We start from the raw sequence: 19,640 nt of genomic DNA on the forward strand, positions 1-19,640 counted from the left end.
CAAGCTCAGTAATCGGAGAAGCATTTTGCTTTTCCAGACGCGTCGGCACCTGTCACACGCAAACTCAGCTTTGCGGAAATCACGGGTAATTTGTCGAAGCGCCGATCCCAGTTATCGAAGAGGCGCCAGTCTTTTTCAGCCGCGTCAACACCTGTCACATGCACACTCAGCTTGGCGGAAATTACGGACAATTTGTCGAAGATTTCTGATAAAGAAGAAAGCACGTGAAGCCATATAGATCAATCACGCATTGGTTGCCGACACGAGTGAAAGAATAGTACCTCTACAGGTATCAAAGAACTTCCTATAATTGTCTACCTTCGCCTTCCATAGCAAGGCAGACATACAGAGCCTTTCTTCATCTCCAAAAAATGCTTTCCCAACGAAGCCTCTCGAGTCATTCAATGTTCCTTATTCCTTGGGTACCTCTGCAAGCCAATGACTCCAAAGCAAAAGTATCTCATATCACCAGGGTAGAAAGCAAGAGTATCTCATATCATGCGTTCTCCCTGTCCTTTCCTTTGTCCTTGTTCTTACCTACAAAGACAAGGATAAAGAAAACAATATGCCGGAACCTCCACTCAAACTCGGGTAAGGAACCGACTGCTTGGAACCCTTCCCTGATTGCCTACCTAGCACTGCTCTCGAGTACTCGTTTCCCACTGCTGCTGTACTTCCAAAGAAGCTGCCACATCTGCCTGGAGAACAGATAAGGTAAGTGAAAATGATACCTTGCAGCATGTGGAGACAAGGTGCAGAAGGAACAAGCAGAGAAGAATGCAGTCTGCATAGTCAACTCAGCAGAAGGAGTCCGAGCTGAAGAACTCGAGAAGCTGCCATATCTGCCTGAAGAAACAAGCAGGGAAAAATGCAGCATGCTCAGTCAACTCGGCAGAAAGAGTCTGAGATGAAGAACTCGAGAAGATGCCACATCTGCCTGAGGAACAGATAAAGGAAATGAAGATGATACCTTGAAGCATGTGGAGACAAGTGCAACCAAGCACGTGCTGATTCATCCGCTACTTCTTCAAAAGCAGGAGTATCTCATATCATCAAAGTTGCAATCGCTCTGACGGTGAATTCGTTTTGACCCTCAAATTCTTGGGTCGGTTTACTAGGCGTTGTGGGCTGCACGTGCCGATTCACCACCCTTGAATCAAATCCTTAAAAGATCAAGTCACCAACTGGAAGAATAGCCCGTCAATCTTGAAGATCATACCGTTGACCAAACTGCTCAGGTGTGAATTAGAAAGATTGAACAAGAGCAATAAGTCGTCACCTTCACCTCGTGCCTGCTTGCCATGTGTTCGAGTTAACCTTCAAGAATCAAGCATCAACGGCCCTTGAAGAAGCTTCCAGCCAAATTCAAAATCAAGCCTTGACGGCCCTGGAAGAAATCACAAGTCCGATTCAAGATCAAGTGTCTACCACTCTCGAATCAAAACCTAGTTCAAGAATAAGCTGTGGAAAATCAACAATTGGAGGAATCCAGAAAACCCTCCAACCCAGTTCAAGATCAAAGCTGTGGAAAGTCAACAAGCGCAACAAAATACGTGCCGATTCACCCACTACCAAAGCCAAAGATCATCTACCACATGAAACTCCTTGTGGTCCAAATTCAACCTTCAAGATCAAGACGGCCCTTGAAGAAATCTCCAGCCCAATTCAAGATCAAGCCTCAACGGCCCTTGGATCGACATCTACAGTAAGGGACTTCAAAACGCATCTCCTACACATGACAATCACATGTATACGACGCGCCTTGAAGTGGGGGCATTTGTAGACATCGAAATTTCAGTAAATAAATGTTGACCGATAAATCAAAGTGTCAACGCTCATGTATTACATAAATTTTACACGTAGCGTGTGACTCAACGAAAATTGAAATAAGTTGGAAAAAGTCATCAAATAGGACACGTGTCAACACCTGGCAGAAACGACTTATTTCATCTGGAATATTATATTCAAAATTAGGCCTTGGAAAATTCTATAAATACAAGCCCATTTCATTCATTTGAAGGGACCAATTCATATTACACCTTGAAGCTCTGAAGCTCTGAAACTCCGAAGCTCTCAAGCATCCAGGTTCCCGAAGAATCAAGAAACTGTTCTTCGTTCTTCGTTCATCGTTCTTCCAAGATCAAGCCTCGACGGCCCTTGGATCAACAATCATCCACCAATTCAAGATCAAGCCCCGACGGCCCTTGAAGAAAGTGTTCTTCGTTCTTCGTTCATCGTTCTTCCAAGATCAAGCCCCGACGGCCCTTGGATCAACCATCCACCAATTCAAGATCAAGCCCCGACGGCCCTTGAAGAAAGCACCATCGTTCATCATCCATTCATCCAAGATCAAGCCCCAACGGCCCTTTGGATCAACAACGTCGACAAATCCACGCATCCAACCGTTCTTCAAGATCAAGCCCAAAAGCCCTTGAAGATCCGTTCATCACTGTTCTTCAAGATCAAGCCCAAAAGCCCTTGGAGATCCGTTCATCACTGTTCTTCAAAGATCAAGCCCAAAAGCCCCTTTGAAGATCCACTCAAATCCACCTTCAAGATCAAGTCCACGGCTCTTGAAGAACGTTCATCCTTAGATCAAGCCCAACGGCCCTTTGGATCAATCGCACATCCACAAATACACACCTTACGGAGATCGAATCAGAGGATCAAAATAGAGAGAGATTGTAACCCAAAATCATCAAATACAAATATTTGTTTGTGCACGTTGTTTCTTGTCTCTTTCGTTTCAGGAATTTTCCGTGTTCACAATGGGTACAATACAAATAAAACTTTAAAAAATATGGGCACAAAAAGAAATTAATATATGGGTACAAATTAAAACTGAAAGGAAAATTGGTACAAATTAAAAAAGGGTTGCAAATTAAAAATGGGTACAAACTAAAAATAAAAATATATGATAAAAAATTTAGCCATAAATATAAATATAATAATTGTAACATTTTTAATATTAAATGAATATATTTAGAAATAAAAAATATTTTATTATTGAAATAATTAATAATATTATTAATACAAAGGACCTTGATCAAAAATTGAAAAGTAATAAGGTTTTAATCAATAGAGTAGTAAAAATAAGGATGAAAACCTAATTACTCCAAAAAAAAAAGAAGGGGGGAGAGAGAAAGAAGAAAAGAGAGATATATTTGGAGTGAGGAGAGGAGGGAGAGAAAATAAAGGAGTGGGTTTAAGTTTAAAAGCCATAAAAACTTACTTTTTGTGTTTTAAGTTAGTTTTGAATTCAGTTTTTTAAAATAGTCATACCAAACAAGTTTTTAAGGTTTAAAACAAGAAAATTATTTTTGAGTTTAAAAAGTTGAATTCAAATAGAGTACCAAAACAGACTCTTAGGTATTATATATTTTTAACGTAAAATGACATTTTTACTTTTTTCAGATACTATTCACTTACATATTTATTTATCATTTTTCAAACTTTTTTTCCCATTTTTTACTTACTTTTTCATTATTCTTCTTCATTGCGCATTTGCATATATACCAGAAAACGCTATCTCTGCAAACAAAGGAGAGCTAAAAAAAACGCCGATTAATTAGTTAGTTATGGTTACCTCCGGTTTCCGCCGGATTCTCCCAGTTTGTTTTGTCGTTTTACTGCTGTGCTCCGCCACCTGCGGCGGACACGGCGACCTCGACGCGCTGTTGAAGCTCAAGGCCGCCATGATCGGCCGCAAACGTTCTGGGCTCGAGGACTGGAACCCTTCGTCATCTCACTGCTCCTTTTCTGGTGTTCTATGCGACCGCGACTCCAGAGTCGTTTCTCTCAACGTCTCGAATCTTCCCCTCTACGGCACGATAGCGGCCGAGATTGGGCTGCTTGACAAGCTCGTCAACCTCACAATTGCCGGCAACAACTTCACCGGGAGGCTTCCGGCCGAGATGGCCAACCTCACCGCTCTCAAGCACCTGAACATCTCCGGCAACTTGTTCCACGGCAGCTTCCCCATCGAAATCGTGGTGGGGATGACGGAGCTGGAGGTTCTCGACGCCTACAACAACAACTTCACCGGGACACTTCCCGTCGAGCTCGTCAGTCTAAAAAACCTGAAGCACCTCCAGCTTGGCGGGAACTTCATCACCGGCGAAATTCCCGAGAATTACTCGGAGATACAGAGCTTGGAGTATTTGGGAGTCAACGGTAATATGCTCAGCGGAAGGGTCCCCGCGAGCTTGAGTCGGTTGAAGAATCTCAGGGAACTGTACGTGGGGTACTATAACAGTTACTCCGGCGGAATTCCGCCGGAGCTGGGATCGCTGAGCTCGCTGCAAATCCTCGACATGGGCAGCTGCAACCTCGTGGGCCCCATCCCCACCACTCTCAGCCTTTTGAAACACTTGCACACTCTATTTTTACAGGTGAACCGCCTCAGCGGTAGCATTCCACCGGAGCTCTCGGCGTTGAACAGGCTCATGTCTCTTGATCTCTCCATCAACGAGCTCTCCGGAGAGATACCGGAGAGCTTCTCGGAGCTCAAGAACATCACGCTCATCAATCTGTACAGGAACAATCTCTACGGTCCGATTCCAAAGTTCATCGGCGATTTTCCTCATCTCGAGGTGCTTCAAATATGGGAGAACAACTTCACATTCGAGCTGCCGGAGAATCTCGGGCGGAACGGCAGGCTTAAGGAGCTTGACGTCACCGGAAACCACCTTACCGGACTAATTCCGCGGGATTTGTGCACAGGAGGGAATTTGAAGACGGCTATTCTGATGGAGAATCACTTCTTCGGGCCGATTCCCGAGGAACTCGGGCGGTGCAATTCGCTGACGAAAATCCGAATGATGAAGAACTCTCTCAGCGGAACGATTCCAGCTGGAATTTTCAGTTTGCCAAATTTGATCATGATCGAGCTAAACGACAATTTCTTGTCCGGCGAACTTCCAGAGCAAATGTCTGGGGGAAATATTGGAATCCTCACACTTTCCGGGAATCATCTTTCCGGAAAAATTCCGCCGGCGATTGGGAATCTCAAGAGCCTGCAAACTCTTTCCCTGGAGATGAACGGATTTTCCGGCGAAATTCCGTCGGAAATCTTTGATTTAAAGTTGCTGTCGAGGATCAACATCAGCGCCAACAACCTCGGCCGCAAAATTCCGGACTCGATTTCCCGCTGCTCTTCCCTGACGTCCGCCGATCTCAGTCAAAACAATTTGGTTGGCGAAATCCCGAAAGGAATTGCGAAGCTGAAAGTCCTGAGCATTCTCAACTTCTCCCGAAACCAACTCACCGGCGAAATCCCCGCCGAAATCCGATACATGACGAGCCTCACGACTCTCGACCTCTCCGACAACAATTTCGTCGGCAGGATACCAACCGGCGGTCAGTTCCTGGTCTTCAACGACACGTCGTTTTCCGGAAACCCCCACCTCTGCTCCCCACGCAGCGTCCAGTGCCCGTTGTTCCATCGCCCTAAACCGTTCGCCACCTCCAAGATCGTTCTCATCGTCATCGGACTCTGTACGATTCTGTTATTCTTGTTCATAACGGCTTACCGGATGACTAGGAGTAAAATCCAGAACTCTCGGGCGTGGCGGCTCACCGCCTTCAAGCCCCTCGGTTTCAGAGCAGAGGATGTCCTGGAGTGCCTTAAAGAAGAGAACATCATCGGAAAAGGCGGCGCCGGGATAGTCTACCGCGGGTCAATGCCTGACGGCGTCGACGTGGCGATCAAACGGTTAGTCGGGCGAGGAACCGGGCGAAACGATCACGGTTTCTCGGCCGAGATAAAGACGCTGGGAAGAATCCGGCACCGGAATATCGTGAGGCTGTTGGGTTACGTGTCGAACAAGGACACGAATCTGCTGCTGTACGAGTACATGCCGAATGGGAGCTTGGGGGAGCTGCTGCATGGGACGAAGGGCGGGCATTTGCAGTGGGAGAGGAGGTATCGGATCGCCGTGGAGGCCGCCAAGGGACTCTGTTACCTCCACCACGACTGTTCGCCGTTGATTATTCACAGGGATGTTAAGTCCAATAATATTTTGCTGGACTCGGATTTGGAGGCCCACGTTGCAGATTTTGGGCTCGCCAAGTTCTTGCAGGATGCTGGGGCTTCTGAGTGCATGTCTTCCATTGCTGGGTCGTACGGTTACATTGCCCCCGGTATGAAATTTCGTTCATCTTTTTACAGTTTGATGTGTTAATCGGCAAATGTGTTTGCATACGATCTGACCTTTTTGCATGCGTTGGTACGAACAGAGTACGCTTACACACTCAAGGTTGACGAGAAAAGCGACGTGTACAGCTTCGGCGTGGTGCTGCTGGAGCTAATAGCAGGGAGGAAGCCGGTGGGGGAATTCGGAGACGGGGTGGACATAGTAAGATGGGTGAGGGAGACAACGTCGGAGCTCCCTCAGCCGTCGGATACAGCGTCAGTACTGGCGGTGGTGGACTCCAGGCTCTCCGGGTACCCGCTGGCAGGCGTGGTACACCTGTTCAAGATTGCCATGATGTGCGTCGAGGACGAGAGCACCGCCAGGCCAACGATGAGGGAAGTGGTACACATGCTCACCAATCCTCCGCCCGCCGCTCCAACTCCGAGCCTGCTCAACCTTTGATTGGATACTCTCTTCTGGATTAACGTTCTTGAGTAAATAAAAGCGTAGCATCCAGAAATATAAAATAATGAACTGCAAAGAGTAACAAGTAGTCGATTTTTGTTTCATCATTGTAAATATCTCAAAAAACAATTGACTTATCTATGAGAATGCTTCCATGCAATTTTCTCGAAAGATCCCGCCATTTCTCTGATATTTTCAATCATGGTCTTTGTTGATGCACAAAATCAGCGAAGACTTTGGTACAACAGAAAGTGTCAGGTTTTGTGACCTTCGCTTGGTTGCTTCGGTCACTAGTGAGGATAAATACGTAAATGAATAGAGACAGAGAAGCAAACACAGGATGTACGTGGTTCACCCAGATTGGCTACGTCCACGGAGTAGAGGAGTTCTTATTAGTAGTGAAGGGCTTACACAAGTACAAAGGATCAAGCTCTCAATTTAGTGAGTTCTTGTGAATGATTTAATCCAAAATGGCATTAGCCAATATTGTGGGGGAATGACCCCTATTTATAGAAAAACTTGTAGCTTTGTCACATTGACATGTGTCATGTTATGATTGGTTCTTGATGTCGACACGTGCTGCGCTCTGATTGGCTTCTAATCTTGACACGTGTCGAGTAGTGATTGGCCTCCTGGTCGGAGGGGAACTCTTCTGGGTCCTTGACAGTATAGCGTTGGCCGGTGCTCGGTAGTTTCGGGATTCGTCAAGTATGGTACAAACAGTGCTCCCCTAAGTTCCCGAGTGAGGGAAACTCCTCGGTTGGGGACTTGCAAGATTCAATCCCTTGAGTAATCACGAAACTTCTAAGTACCGAAGTGTGGTCTGATTTTCATCTGCCCTTCTCTGGAAGTACCTTTCCTCCATCCGGGAATGGTGTATTTAGCTGATGAAGATGCACAAGGTAATGTATCAATTTCACTTTGAAGCTTACTTGTAGTTTCGGGCTTGGTCAAGTGCGATACAAACCCTATAGTAGGAGTCCCCCAAGTCGCCGAGCTAGGAGATCTGCCGAAAGAGGTGACAGACAAGGTAAGCAGTCAAACTTCCAAGTAAGCAACCCAGGATCAGAGGTTTGACTTCGGCTTCCGGTTGATTGTTCTCCTTCTCCTTGTCTCTCATTCAACTGCCAGGATAAGGAGAAGCAAATGGATAAGAGATGATATGAGATACTTTTGCTTTTGAAGAAGTAACTTTCCACAGGCTTATTCTTGAACTGTGCTGGAGGGTTTTCTGGTGCCCTTCAGAGTATAAGGCCGACTCAAAAATTTGAGGGTCAAAACAAGTCCATCAAATCTAGAGTACGTTCGACCTTGATGATATGGGATACTTTTGCTGTTGACGGAATAATGAATGTGGTATGGAAAGGTGTCGTGCTGTAGTGATCTGTTTCAGCTCACCGTTAAACCTTCTGCTTCAATCTTTTGCATGGCAGAAGTGGTGTGCAACCTTTGCATTTAAATGGTCCTTCAGAACATTCCTTCATAGTGACTCATCCACGCTTGGCAGCTTCAGTGTAAAGAGCCAATATCTGATCAACTGTCATGAGGTATTTGCCGGTGGAATTCGTGACCTTGACAGCAGTTGAGGATGAGTACTCGAGAGCAATGCTAAGTAAGCAACCAGGCAAAGGCTCCAGGCAGTCAGTTCCAAATTGGAGGTTTGATTTCAGGTTCTGACTGACTGCTCTCTTTCTCCTTGTCCTGCAGGTGTGGACAAGGACAAAGACAAAGACAGGGAGAAAGCATGATATGGGATACTCTTGCTTTCGACCCTGATGATATGAGATACTCTTGTTCTTGGTGTGGCTTATTTGCTGAGGTATTATCGGGGGGAAATAAAGCTGAGTATTTCGAGAGGTTATGTTGAGGGTGCCTTTTCGAATGCGAGAAAGGGTTGAGCATTTTTGCAGGTTTGCCTGTCCGTTGAGGAGGGAGGTCAATGTATATAGGGATTTCCCAATAACAAGTAGTAATGCTATTCCTTTACCCTTCTTGGTCACAGCAATGTAGTGGGAGCTGCCAGCTTCACGTGTTTTAATTTTGTCAGAGCACTTTGAAAAAGTGGTATGTGGTATCTGGAAAGCTGATATTACGTGTGAAGATTACAGACAAGCTTTATCTAAGGAAATCTGGCTCTCGAAGTTCTGAGAGTTGTGCCTCTTCGGTTTTCGAACAAGCAATCCCGTCGAGGATCTGACTCTCGAGATTCGGAAAGCGGTGCTACTCCGGTTTTTGAGAAAGTAATTATGTTGGGAGTCTTTTCTCGAATGTGAGTAAAGGTTGGACGTTCTTGCCAACCTGTCTTGCCGCAAAACACGGAGGTCGACACACATAGGGACTTTCCAGTTGTCAAGCAGTGGTGCTGTTCCTTTACCCTTATGGGTAATAGTAGGGTAGCTGAAACTTCGAAATTCTCGTGCCTAAACTTTGTCAGAGATCTTTGACAAAGTTATATGTGGTACCCGAGGAGTTGATGGTGCATATGGAGAGCGGTGATTGAACAGTAAGATTCACGTGCTTTCTACTTCATCAGAAATCTTCGACAGATTGCCCGTAATTTCCGCAAAGCTGAGTGTGCATGTGACAGGTGCTGACGAGGCTGAAAAAGCAGGTGCTTCTTCGATTTCTGAGATCGGCCCTCGTGGTCTCTGAGCAGCCCAGCTTTTGAGAAAGCAAACGCCTCTTCGATTTCTGAGATCGGCCCTCGTGGTCTCTGAGCAGCCCAGCTTTTGAGAAAGTAAACGCCTCTTCGATTTCTGAAGCTCCGTCGAGTGCAGATTTTTATAGAGGCTGGCATTAAGTTCCACAGCACACTTGAATCTCTACCAGTAGAAGCTCATTTCTTGCACTTCTAAGATCTTGATTTGTCTGACCTCTTCCTTCTTCAACACATTTGAAAATGTCTGGACCCTCCGACCGTCGTTTTGACTTGAACCTTGGAGAAGAGACAGCCACGCCTTCTCCAGACAACATATGGCGCCCATCCTTCATATCCCCTACTGGTCCTCTTACCGTTGGGGATTCTGTGATGAAGAATGATATGACCGCTGCAGTGGTGGCCAGGAACCTTCTCACTCCCAAAGATAACAGACTACTTTCCAAACGGTCTGATGAGTTGGCTGTTAAGGACTCTCTGGCTCTTAATGTTCAGTGTGCAGGTTCTGTGTCTAATATGGCCCAACGCCTATTTGCTAGAACCCGCCAAGTTGAATCATTGGCTGCTGAAGCGATGAGTCTCAAACAGGAGATTAGAGGGCTCAAGCATGAGAATAAGCAGTTGCACCGGCTCGCCCATGACTATGCTACAAACATGAAGAGGAAGCTTGACCAGATGAAGGAATCTGATGGTAAGGTTTTACTTGATCATCAGCGGTTTGTGGGTTTGTTCCAAAGGCATTTATTGCCTTCGTCCTCTAGGGTTGTACCTGGTAATGAAGCTTCAAATGATGAACCTCCAATGCCTCCTCCTTCTGGGGTTTTGTCAAGTACTGAGGCTCCGGATAACCACCCTCCGGTGCTTTCTCTTTCTGGGGCTCTACCGACTGCTGAGACTTCCCCTAAGCAACCTTTGTGAAGGCTCCCTTTTGTTTGTTTATTTTGACTCATGTATATGTACATATTTGTGGCTTATCGAAAATATTAATAAATAAGCTTTGCTTCATTTCAACATATTGTGTTAAATACACCAAAGTCTTCTTCATAAAGTTCTTTGAATTTTTGCTTTTGTTGAAACCTGTATTGTTGAAGCTTTGTGAGTGAAGCATGTAGTTTGAGGTAGTGTTCCCTTAATTTCCCGAGTGAGGAAAACTTCTCGGTTGGAGACTTGAAAAATCCAAGTCACTGAGTGGTTGTGAGACTGCCGAGTATCAAGGTGCAGTAGCATATGGTGGGAGTCCCCCAAGTCTTCAGGCGAAGAGAGTTGCCGAATGAGGTGTCTCGCGTGTTACTAATTTGTCAAAGTAACGAATCCTTGTTTCGATGTCATACATTCGTATATGCTTTATCTAAAAATATTTCCAACTTTTGTGTGTTTGATGCTGCATGCTATTGACTAGACAAGATCAAGTGCAATTAGTAGCTTTTCTCTCTTTTTCATCTTTTCTTTGGTGGAATTGCTTTTCGTTTCCACTAATCAGCCTGAGTGGATGCAAGATAACACCTTTCTCTATAGCTCAGATTGCAAAGTCGTCTTCATGAAAGTTTTTCCTTATCTTGTGAACTACAACATATCCAAATTTGAGATCCATCGGAGTAGTAAAACTTCAGAAATTCAAGTATGATGAGTAACTGTTCATCAATGTTCTGTTAATCCGTCAGACTTGTTGTGAGCTTCGAAACTCCATTTTCTCTTGTTCAGATCAACATACCTTCTTCATCGAAGTTGTTCCTTAACTTGTGAACTACAACATATCCAAATTTGAGGTCCCTCGGAGCAGTATAACTCCAGAAATCCAGGTATGATGAGTGACTGTTTATCATTTGTCTGTCAACCCGTCAGATTTGTTGTGAGCTTTGAAACTCTATTTTCTCTTGCTCAGATCAGCATGCTTTCTTCATTGAAGTTGTTCCTCAGCTTGTGAACTACAACATATCCAAATTTGAGATCCCTCGGAGCAGTATAACTCCAGAAATCCAGGTATGATGAATGACTGGTTATTATTTTTCTGTCAACCCGTCAGATTTGTTGTGAGCTTCGAAACTCCATTTTCTCTTGTTCAGATCGGTATGCTTTCTTCATTGAAGTTGTTCCTCATCGACTCTTTCATAATATATCAAAAATTCAGGATGAACTAACGGTTAAATATTTCCAGATCTTCGAAACATCACAACAGCTTCGAAATCTGCAAGAAGCCGACTATCATGTTTGGAGCTTCAACACTGTAATTTCCGTCGCTCAAACAGAAATGGTTCCTTCTTGAAAGTTGTTCATATGCTCAAGAACTATAGGGTGTCTAAAATTCAGCTCCATTGGAGAAGAGCAAAGGTTGCAGAAATTTGATAGATGAAAGGAGGCGGAAGAGGGAGAGAGAGAAAAAGTCTCTTGGGTTGGATTTCTATTTTGGGGCAGATTCCAATTTTTGTAGCACCTTCATTATTGATGAATTGCTTGTACTTTTGTCCATTATGAAAATTGGGACTTTGGCTTGTTGTTGGATCTATTATAATATGTTTGGGAACATATATAAGTGAATAAATAAGAAGGAAAATTTTGGGCCCTTGTGGGTGTAAAACAAAAAATGTTTATGTTTACCCAAGTGTTTTTGTACAAGTTCAAGGGCATCTTGGGTTTTGTGAACAAAATTTGTTTATTTGGAGCAAGGTTTTGTGTTGAAGCTTTGTAGGTGAAGCTTTGGTGTTGAAGCTTTCTAGGTGAAGCTTTGATGGTGAAGCTTTGTAGATGAAGCTTTGTAGATGAAGCTTTCTAGGTGAAGCTTTGATGGTGAAGCTTTGATGGTGAAAGTATGTAGAGGGAGCTTTCTAGGTGAAGCTTTTTTAGGTGAAGCTTTGTAGGTGAAGCTTTTTTAAGTGAAGCTTTTCGGGTGAAGTTTTTTTTTTGGGTGAAGCTTTGTGGGTGAAGCTTTGTAGATGAAGCTTTCTAGGTGAAGCTTTGATGGTGAAAGTATGTAGAGGGAGCTTTCTAGGTGAAGCTTTTTTAGGTGAAGCTTTGTAGGTGAAGCTTTTTTAAGTGAAGCTTTTCGGGTGAAGTTTTTTTTTTGGGTGAAGCTTTGTGGGTGAAGCTTTTTAGGTGAAACTTTGTGAGTGAAGCTTTGGAGGTGAAGCTTTTCGGGTGAAGCTTTTTGGGTGAAGCTTTTTAGGTGAAGCTTTGTGGGTGAAGCTTTGGAGGTGAAGCTTTTCGGGTGAAGCTTTTTGGATGAAGCTGTTTTTTTTTTTTTTTTTTTTTTTTTTTTGGCGCTTGACACGGTCTTCATTTGCTTGTTTTGTAGTGACTGTGGAAGACGGATTGCTTTCTGATTGAGAAGGGTTCCGGCATCGCTTGCTATGAATGTAAAAGAGTGAGGGCTGAGTTGGCTAAATTACCTCTTTATTGAATTCATTGCCAAATGGCCTTCATTACATAGGATGCCGAACGGCTATAGCTCAACACTTGTACATCGTGAGTCTATTTGTAGTAGTACTTCAAGTGATCAGCGTTCCATGGATGGCCAAGGGTCTTGCCATCGGAGCTTCTAAGTGTGTAAGAGCCAGGGCGACTGATGCCAATGACTTCATACGGTCCATCCCAGTTTGGACTAAGTGTGCCTTCACTTGGGACTTTGTCGCAGAGTAATCTTTTCTTTAAGACCCAGTCTCCTATTTTGAAAGAACGAGGCTTGACCCTAGAGTCATAATAGTTGGAGATGCGCTGCTTGTAGGCGACATTCCTCAAGTGAGCTTGGTTTCTGTGTTCCTCGACTAAATCCAAGTTGAGGGTGAGTTGTTTGTCATTTTCACTTTGAATGTAGTTCTGGACTCGGAATGTTGCTTGCTCGAGCTCAACAGGGACAACCGCCTCTGTGCCAAAGGCAAGTGAGAATGGAGTTTCTCCTGTTGAAGTCCGATATGAAGTGCGATATGACCAAAGAACTTGGGGTACAAATTATGGCCAACAGCCTTTAGCTTTGTCCAAGCTGGTTTTCAAAGTGCGCTTGATTATTTTGTTGATGGCCTCAACTTGTCCATTAGACTGGGGATGAGCTGGAGAGGCAAAGCATAAGTTGATGTTGAACTTAGAGCAGAACAACCTGAACTTCTTGTTGTCAAACTGTCGCCCATTGTCAGTGACTATCGCATTAGGAATGCCGAATCTACAAAGGATGTTCTTCCACACGAAGTCTTCTATCTTTGCCTCAGTAATGGTTGCCAAGGGTTCTACTTCGGCCCACTTTGTGAAGTAGTCCACTGCAACGACTGCGTAACAGACTTTGCCCTTCCCTGCCGGCATTGGGCCGATCAAATCAAGTCCCCACTAGGCGAAGGGCCAAGGGCTGATCATAGGAGTAAGAGGCTCTGGAGGGGAATGAGGAATAGTTGCATATCGTTGACATTTGTCACATGAGCGGGATACTTTGATGGCATCCTGGTGGAGTGTTGGCCAGTAATATCCTTGGCGAAAAGTCTTGTGTGCTAGGGACCGAGATCCAGCATGATCTCCACAGACTCCCTCATGTATTTCCCGAAAGACGATTTCCGCCTCGGCAGGCGTAAGACACCTTAAGTATGGCAGGCTAAAACCTCGCTTATAGAGTTGATCATTGATGATCAGGTAGCGGGTAGACTTGTATCGAATTTGCTTAGCCTGGACTTTATCATTTGGGAGGGTGCCATGAGCAAGGAAATTATAGATCGGGGTGATCCAACTATCCCCCTGTTGTAAGTTGCATACTTCTGCGGCCATGGTGCTTGGTGTTGCCAACAGTTCGACATGAATTTTTCTTCCAATCTTGTCTTCCACAGCTGAGGCGAGGCGAGCCAGGGCGTCTGCATGACTGTTTGCCGCTCGAGGAACTTGGGTGATCTGGTAGTGGAAGTGCTTGAGCAAAAGTTGTGTTTGCGCAAGATATGCTGCCATGGAGCTGTCCTTAGCATCAAAGTTGTTGGTAACCTGGTTGACCACTAATTGGGAGTCACTGAAAATATCAATTTGTTTAACCCCGAGGTGTTTGGCCAAACGTAATCCTGCTAGAAGGGCTTCATACTCGGCCTCATTGTTTGATGCCTTGAATTTGAAACGAAGAGCATACTCCATTGCTACTTTGTCGGGCGTAGTCAAGACTAGTCCCGCTCCACAGCCCTGTTGGTTGGATGAGCCATCAACATACAGACTTCATGCTGAGGTCGTTGATTCTACTTTCTGAGCTTCCGATGGTAATGAAGCTACTGCTTCAGGTGTAGAAGCAATGTCAACAGGATATGTGAAGTCGGCGATGAAATCTGCTACTGCTTGACCTTTTTCGGCTGGTTTTGGTTGGTAGGAGATGTCAAACTCACCCAATGCTATCACCCATTTGATCATTCGCCCTGAAGTGTCAGGACTTTGGAGTATCTGTCGAAGAGGATAATTGGTAAGCACGATGATGGAGTGCGCTTGGAAGTAAGGGCGGAGTTTTCGAGCAGACATGACCAATGCCAGAGCCAATTTCTCAATGTTAGAGTACCGTGTCTCCGTATCTTGTAAGGCTTTGCTAGCGTAGTAGACAGGTCGCTCAATATTCCCATCCTTTCGAATGAGAACGGAACTTACGGCTGAAGCTGATACCGATAGGTAGATAATGAGAATGTCTCCTACCTCGGGCTTGGAGAGTAGAGGGGCTTCACTCATGTACTCCTTGAGGTTTTTGAATGCCTCGGCACATTCATCAGTCCATGTAATGTACTTCCTACTTCCCTTAAGTGCTTTAAAAAAGGGAGCACATTTGTCTGTGGCCTTAGAAATGAACCTGGTTAAGGCTGCCACCTTGCCAGTAAGGCTCTGGATGTCCTTTGAAGTTACCGGTTCCTTCATGTCGAGGATTGCTTTGATCTTCTCGGGATTAGCTTCAATGCCTCGTTGGCTAATCATGAAACCTAAGAATTTGCCAGAGCCTACGCCGAAGGCACATTTGTTGGGGTTTAACCTCATTCGATACCTCTTTAAAATAGTGAAAGTTTCAGATAGGTTGGTGATGTGTTGGTCAGCATGTTTGCTCTTGACTAACATATCATCAACGTAAACTTCCATGCTCTTCCCAATCTGCTCGGCGAACATTGAGTTGACTAGTCTCTGATAAGTCGCTCCTGCATTCTTTAGGCCGAAAGGCATGACTTTATAGCAGTATAGTCCTCTGTCGGTAGTGAAGGCTGTGTGTTCTTGATCCGAAGGGTTCATGAGGATTTGGTTGTATCCTGAGTAAGCATCCATGAAGCTCAGGAGTTCACACCCGGCCGTAGAGTCTATAAGTCTGTCAATAAGAGGAAGAGGGAAGCTATCTTTCGGACACCCTTTGTTTAGGTCGGTGTAGTCAACACACATTCTCCACAAGACCTTTTGAAGCAAAAGACTTTCTTTGGTCGGATTTTTCTTAACAAGGACCACATTTGCTACCCATGTCGGGTAATTGACTTCGCGGACAAAGCCTATGCCTTTGAGTTTTTCAACTTCTGCTTTCATTGCCTCGTATCGTTCAGCGTCATAAGATCTTCGCTTCTGTCTCACCGGCTTGATCTTGGGGTCAATACTCAAACGATGACAGATGACATCGGGAGAGATGCCTGGCATGTCCTCGTATGACCAGGCGAAAACTTCAGTGTTCTCTTTCAAAAAAGATATCAATGCTAACCGAAGGGGTGGTGACAATGTGGTGCCAATCTTCACCATGCGATCTGGATAATCTCTTGAGATAGGTACCTTCTCCAACTCTTCAGCAGGTTGGGCTTGCTGGGTGAAAGAGTCATCTCGAGGATCATCGGGTTGATTGTTGCTATCAGGAAGATCCAAGTTCGCTTCATCTAGGCTGGTCTTTGTGACTTGGTCATGTACAGACAGGGTTTCCTTGGGTCCGGGCAAGTGTTGTTGCTTAACTGAAGTGTTGTAACATGATCGTGCACTAAGCTGATCTCCTCTGATGTAGCCGTTGCCATGGGGGGTTGGAAATTTCATCAACAGCATATGCGTGGATACCATAGCCTTGAGATCATTGATGCCTGTGCGCCCAAAGATGACATTGTATGCCGTTGGGCAGTCAACCACTAGGAAGTTAGTGGTAATGGTAGCCGTGTAAGGGCCTGTACCAATAGTAAAGGGTAAATGTATGCTCCCTAAGGGTTGCACGATATCACCGGAGAAGCTTATCAGAGGAGAAATCGAGCGATCGAGCAAGTGTTCAGCTACACTGAGTGCCCTGAAAGCTTCGGCAAACATGATATTGACCGAAGCCCCTGTGTCTACGAGGATTCGTCGAACATCAAAGTTGGCTATGTGAGCCTCCACGATCAATGGGTCGTTATGAGGGTAGATGATGCCTCTTTCTTCCTCAGGGTAGAAACATATCGGATCCCAGTTAGGCTTTTGATACTTCCCTCCCCTGATGTCTTCCACGTGAAACACTTGGTGACCAGGCCTCAGAATTCGTTCACTGTTTTTCATGGCCCTATTGGAAGATTCAGATATGGGTGTGCCACCGCTTATGGAATATATGACATTCACCTGGCGTTGGTTACGGTTATCCCTTTGAGGGTGAATGAGGAATTGATCAATTTTTCCTTCTCGTGCCAAAGCTTCAATACGATCACGGAGGATGATACATTTCTCGCTATCATGGCCGTTATGCTCATGGTAGCAACAAAACATGCCCGCGTTATTCGGGGGCGTGTAATCTGGGTGCCTCGGCTTTGGCTTTGGTATCAGGTGAGCTATGCTGGGGTAAATGGCCGCGCATGTGGCATTCAAGGGCGTGTATGTCTCATACCTTGGGGTAAGGGGTATCTTGACGCGGGTTTGACCCACTGCATTGACTGCCTGGGGGCGAGCGTTATTGTGGCGATACCCTTGGTTATCGGGATAGTGTCCCTTACTCTTTTTACTGAAATGAGAGTGGTGAGGATGGAAATCCTTCCTCTTGCCTTGAAATTGATATGTCTGTTGATTCGGCGAAGCATTATGCAAGGCATGGGGAGGTGCCACTGCTGTTTGGAAAGTCGAGGTCTTCTCATTTAGGTGAGTCTGGCTTCCACCTCCCACTTGTTGATAAATGATGGTTGTAGGGGGTTTCTCCTGATATGTCTTTGCCTCGGCGGAGGCATGGTTATAAACCTGCGCCATCACCTCAGAGTAAGTCTTCCAAGTATTGGCATTGATCATGTATTTAAAGAAACAATCACGTAGGCCTGCCGTGAAGGCTTTGAGGGCAGTCTTGTCGTCTGCCTCGGCACACCGGGAGTATTCATGGCTGAAGCGGCCAGCATACATACGTAATGACTCGTCTGGCTTCTGGCGGATAGTGTACAGGTCATCTGCAGAGTGCAAGCGATCGGTTTGGAAAATGTGTTGGGAAACAAATAGTTTCCTCAATTCCTCAAATGAGTCTACCGTCTCAGGTGTAAGACGACAATACCAATTTAGAGCTCCGCCAGAGAGGGTGGAGGGGAAGAGAAGACATCGCTCTTCGTCGGTGTGCATCCGGTATGCCATGGTGGACTCAAAGAGGTTAAGGTGCTCAATCGGGTCCTCTTTTCCAGTATAAAGTTGCAAGCCAAGCTTTTGCTTTGTCTTTGCTTGAAGGGGGGTGTTGAGGATCCTCATTGTAAGAGGGCCAGGCCTGGGTTGGTTCCAGTCAGGTATTTCAGCCTGACGTTCAGCCTTCAACTTGTTTACTTCCTCAAGAAGTTGTAGGACAAGGGGGTCCTGAGCGGAGTTATGTGCCACTGGAGCTTTCTTTCGTAAATCTCCATCTCCTCTTGGAATTAGGAAGGTTTGATCAAGGGCATGTGATTTTTCCCTGGACTCGTTGTACTGGCTTCCAGGGTATGTCTGTCGGAACACCTCTGAGTCCCCTGTACCCTCATGTCTCTCTAGGACTTGTTGCCCCTTCCCCAAATTGGTGGCCGGCTCGGGCCGTGGCAGGGGACCGAGTCTATCAGAAATCCTTGGGTCATTGATCTTTGAGCTTATATGGATGGAATTCTCTCGACGTTGCTTCAGGAAATCCCGACAATCGCGAAAGATGGCTTTCGATCCTTCTGCCCCTTCAGCAAAGAGGTGTCTCCCTCCACTTCTCATGGTTCGGGTCGAAGCAACTGGGTTAAGAGAAGCCTCATGTTGATTATCAAGTCGAGGGGTAATCTGTTCCCTATCAGGGATATCTATGTCGAATGCATGTGACCCTCCATGTTGGAGGGCACCCAGTTGATGGTTGACTTCCACGGGGGCAACAAGCTCGCGTGTCTGAGCTTGCCTAGCTTCGTGGAGTGTCTCGAAGAGCTTCTCATATTGCTCCTGGAGGACCTCATTCCTCATTGCTATCTTGTTGTTCTGAACTTCCAACTCATCGACTTTAGCTTGCAGAAGAACTCGTTTTCCTTCCTTCTTTCGTTGCTTCGCACTATGTGCAAGGGGGGTGTCATTCTGTGTGCTGTGGCTTCTTTCGCTTCCCATGTTGGAAAGGGATGCATGGTCAAAAGAAAGTGTACGAATGATAGAAACCAGCTTGACACAGCTGAAGAGAGTAGGAATAAGTGTCGTTCCCACAGACGGCGCCAAATGTTGATGCACAAAATCAGCGAAGACTTTGGTACAACAGAAAGTGTCAGGTTTTGTGACCTTCGCTTGGTTGCTTCGGTCACTAGTGAGGATAAGTACGTAAATGAATAGAGACAGAGAAGCAAACACAGGATGTACGTGGTTCACCCAGATTGGCTACGTCCACGGAGTAGAGGAGTTCTTATTAGTAGTGAAGGGCTTACACAAGTACAAAGGATCAAGCTCTCAATTTAGTGAGTTCTTGTGAATGATTTAATCCAAAATGGCATTAGCCAATATTGTGGGGGAATGACCCCTATTTATAGAAAAACTTGTAGCTTTGTCACATTGACATGTGTCATGTTATGATTGGTTCTTGATGTCGACACGTGCTGCGCTCTGATTGGCTTCTAATCTTGACACGTGTCGAGTAGTGATTGGCCTCCTGGTCGGAGGGGAACTCTTCTGGGTCCTTGACAGTATAGCGTTGGCCGGTGCTCGGTAGTTTCGGGATTGGTCAAGTATGGTACAAACAGTCTTCAATCGCAGAGTCTCCTTAAAAACAGAATCCTTCTGAAGCCTCTGCTAACTAGCGATCCAAAGGCCATTACGTATAGAGCAAGGCTCCCTGCAATAGAAATTATATTCTCTCTCAAATTAGCAGAGTCCCGATAGACTGCCGTACTAAAATCACTAGCTGGTCCATTTTTAAAATAAAAAAAAATTAGCAAATTGTTTTTGGCTCAGCGATTTTGAAAACAAACTCTCGGAGCAAAAGTATCAATCAAAGTAGTCTTATCTTGATATTCTTCTTCGACAACAAATAC

General features: G+C 45.3%; 1 protein-coding gene and 1 long non-coding RNA gene across 2 annotated transcripts; both read left to right on the plus strand.

Moving 5' to 3' along the window:
• The first annotated feature begins 3,517 nt into the window (after positions 1-3,517).
• LOC126633374 (receptor protein kinase CLAVATA1-like) lies at positions 3,518-6,770 on the plus strand. Its single transcript, XM_050303953.1, has 2 exons — positions 3,518-6,141; positions 6,238-6,770. The coding sequence occupies exons 1-2, from the start codon at positions 3,579-3,581 to the stop codon at positions 6,594-6,596; spliced, it is 2,922 nt and encodes a 973-aa protein (XP_050159910.1). The 5' UTR covers positions 3,518-3,578; the 3' UTR covers positions 6,597-6,770.
• A 4,014-nt stretch (positions 6,771-10,784) lies between these two features.
• On the plus strand, positions 10,785-11,730 carry LOC126632935 (uncharacterized). The gene is made up of 3 exons (XR_007626883.1): positions 10,785-11,054; positions 11,138-11,235; positions 11,411-11,730. It is a non-coding gene; the product is annotated as an uncharacterized LOC126632935 (long non-coding RNA).
• Positions 11,731-19,640: the final 7,910 nt, after the last annotated feature.

This window comes from Malus sylvestris, chromosome 8 (genome assembly GCF_916048215.2).
Source record: "Malus sylvestris chromosome 8, drMalSylv7.2, whole genome shotgun sequence".
In the NCBI taxonomy this organism is placed as follows: Eukaryota; Viridiplantae; Streptophyta; class Magnoliopsida; order Rosales; family Rosaceae; genus Malus; species Malus sylvestris.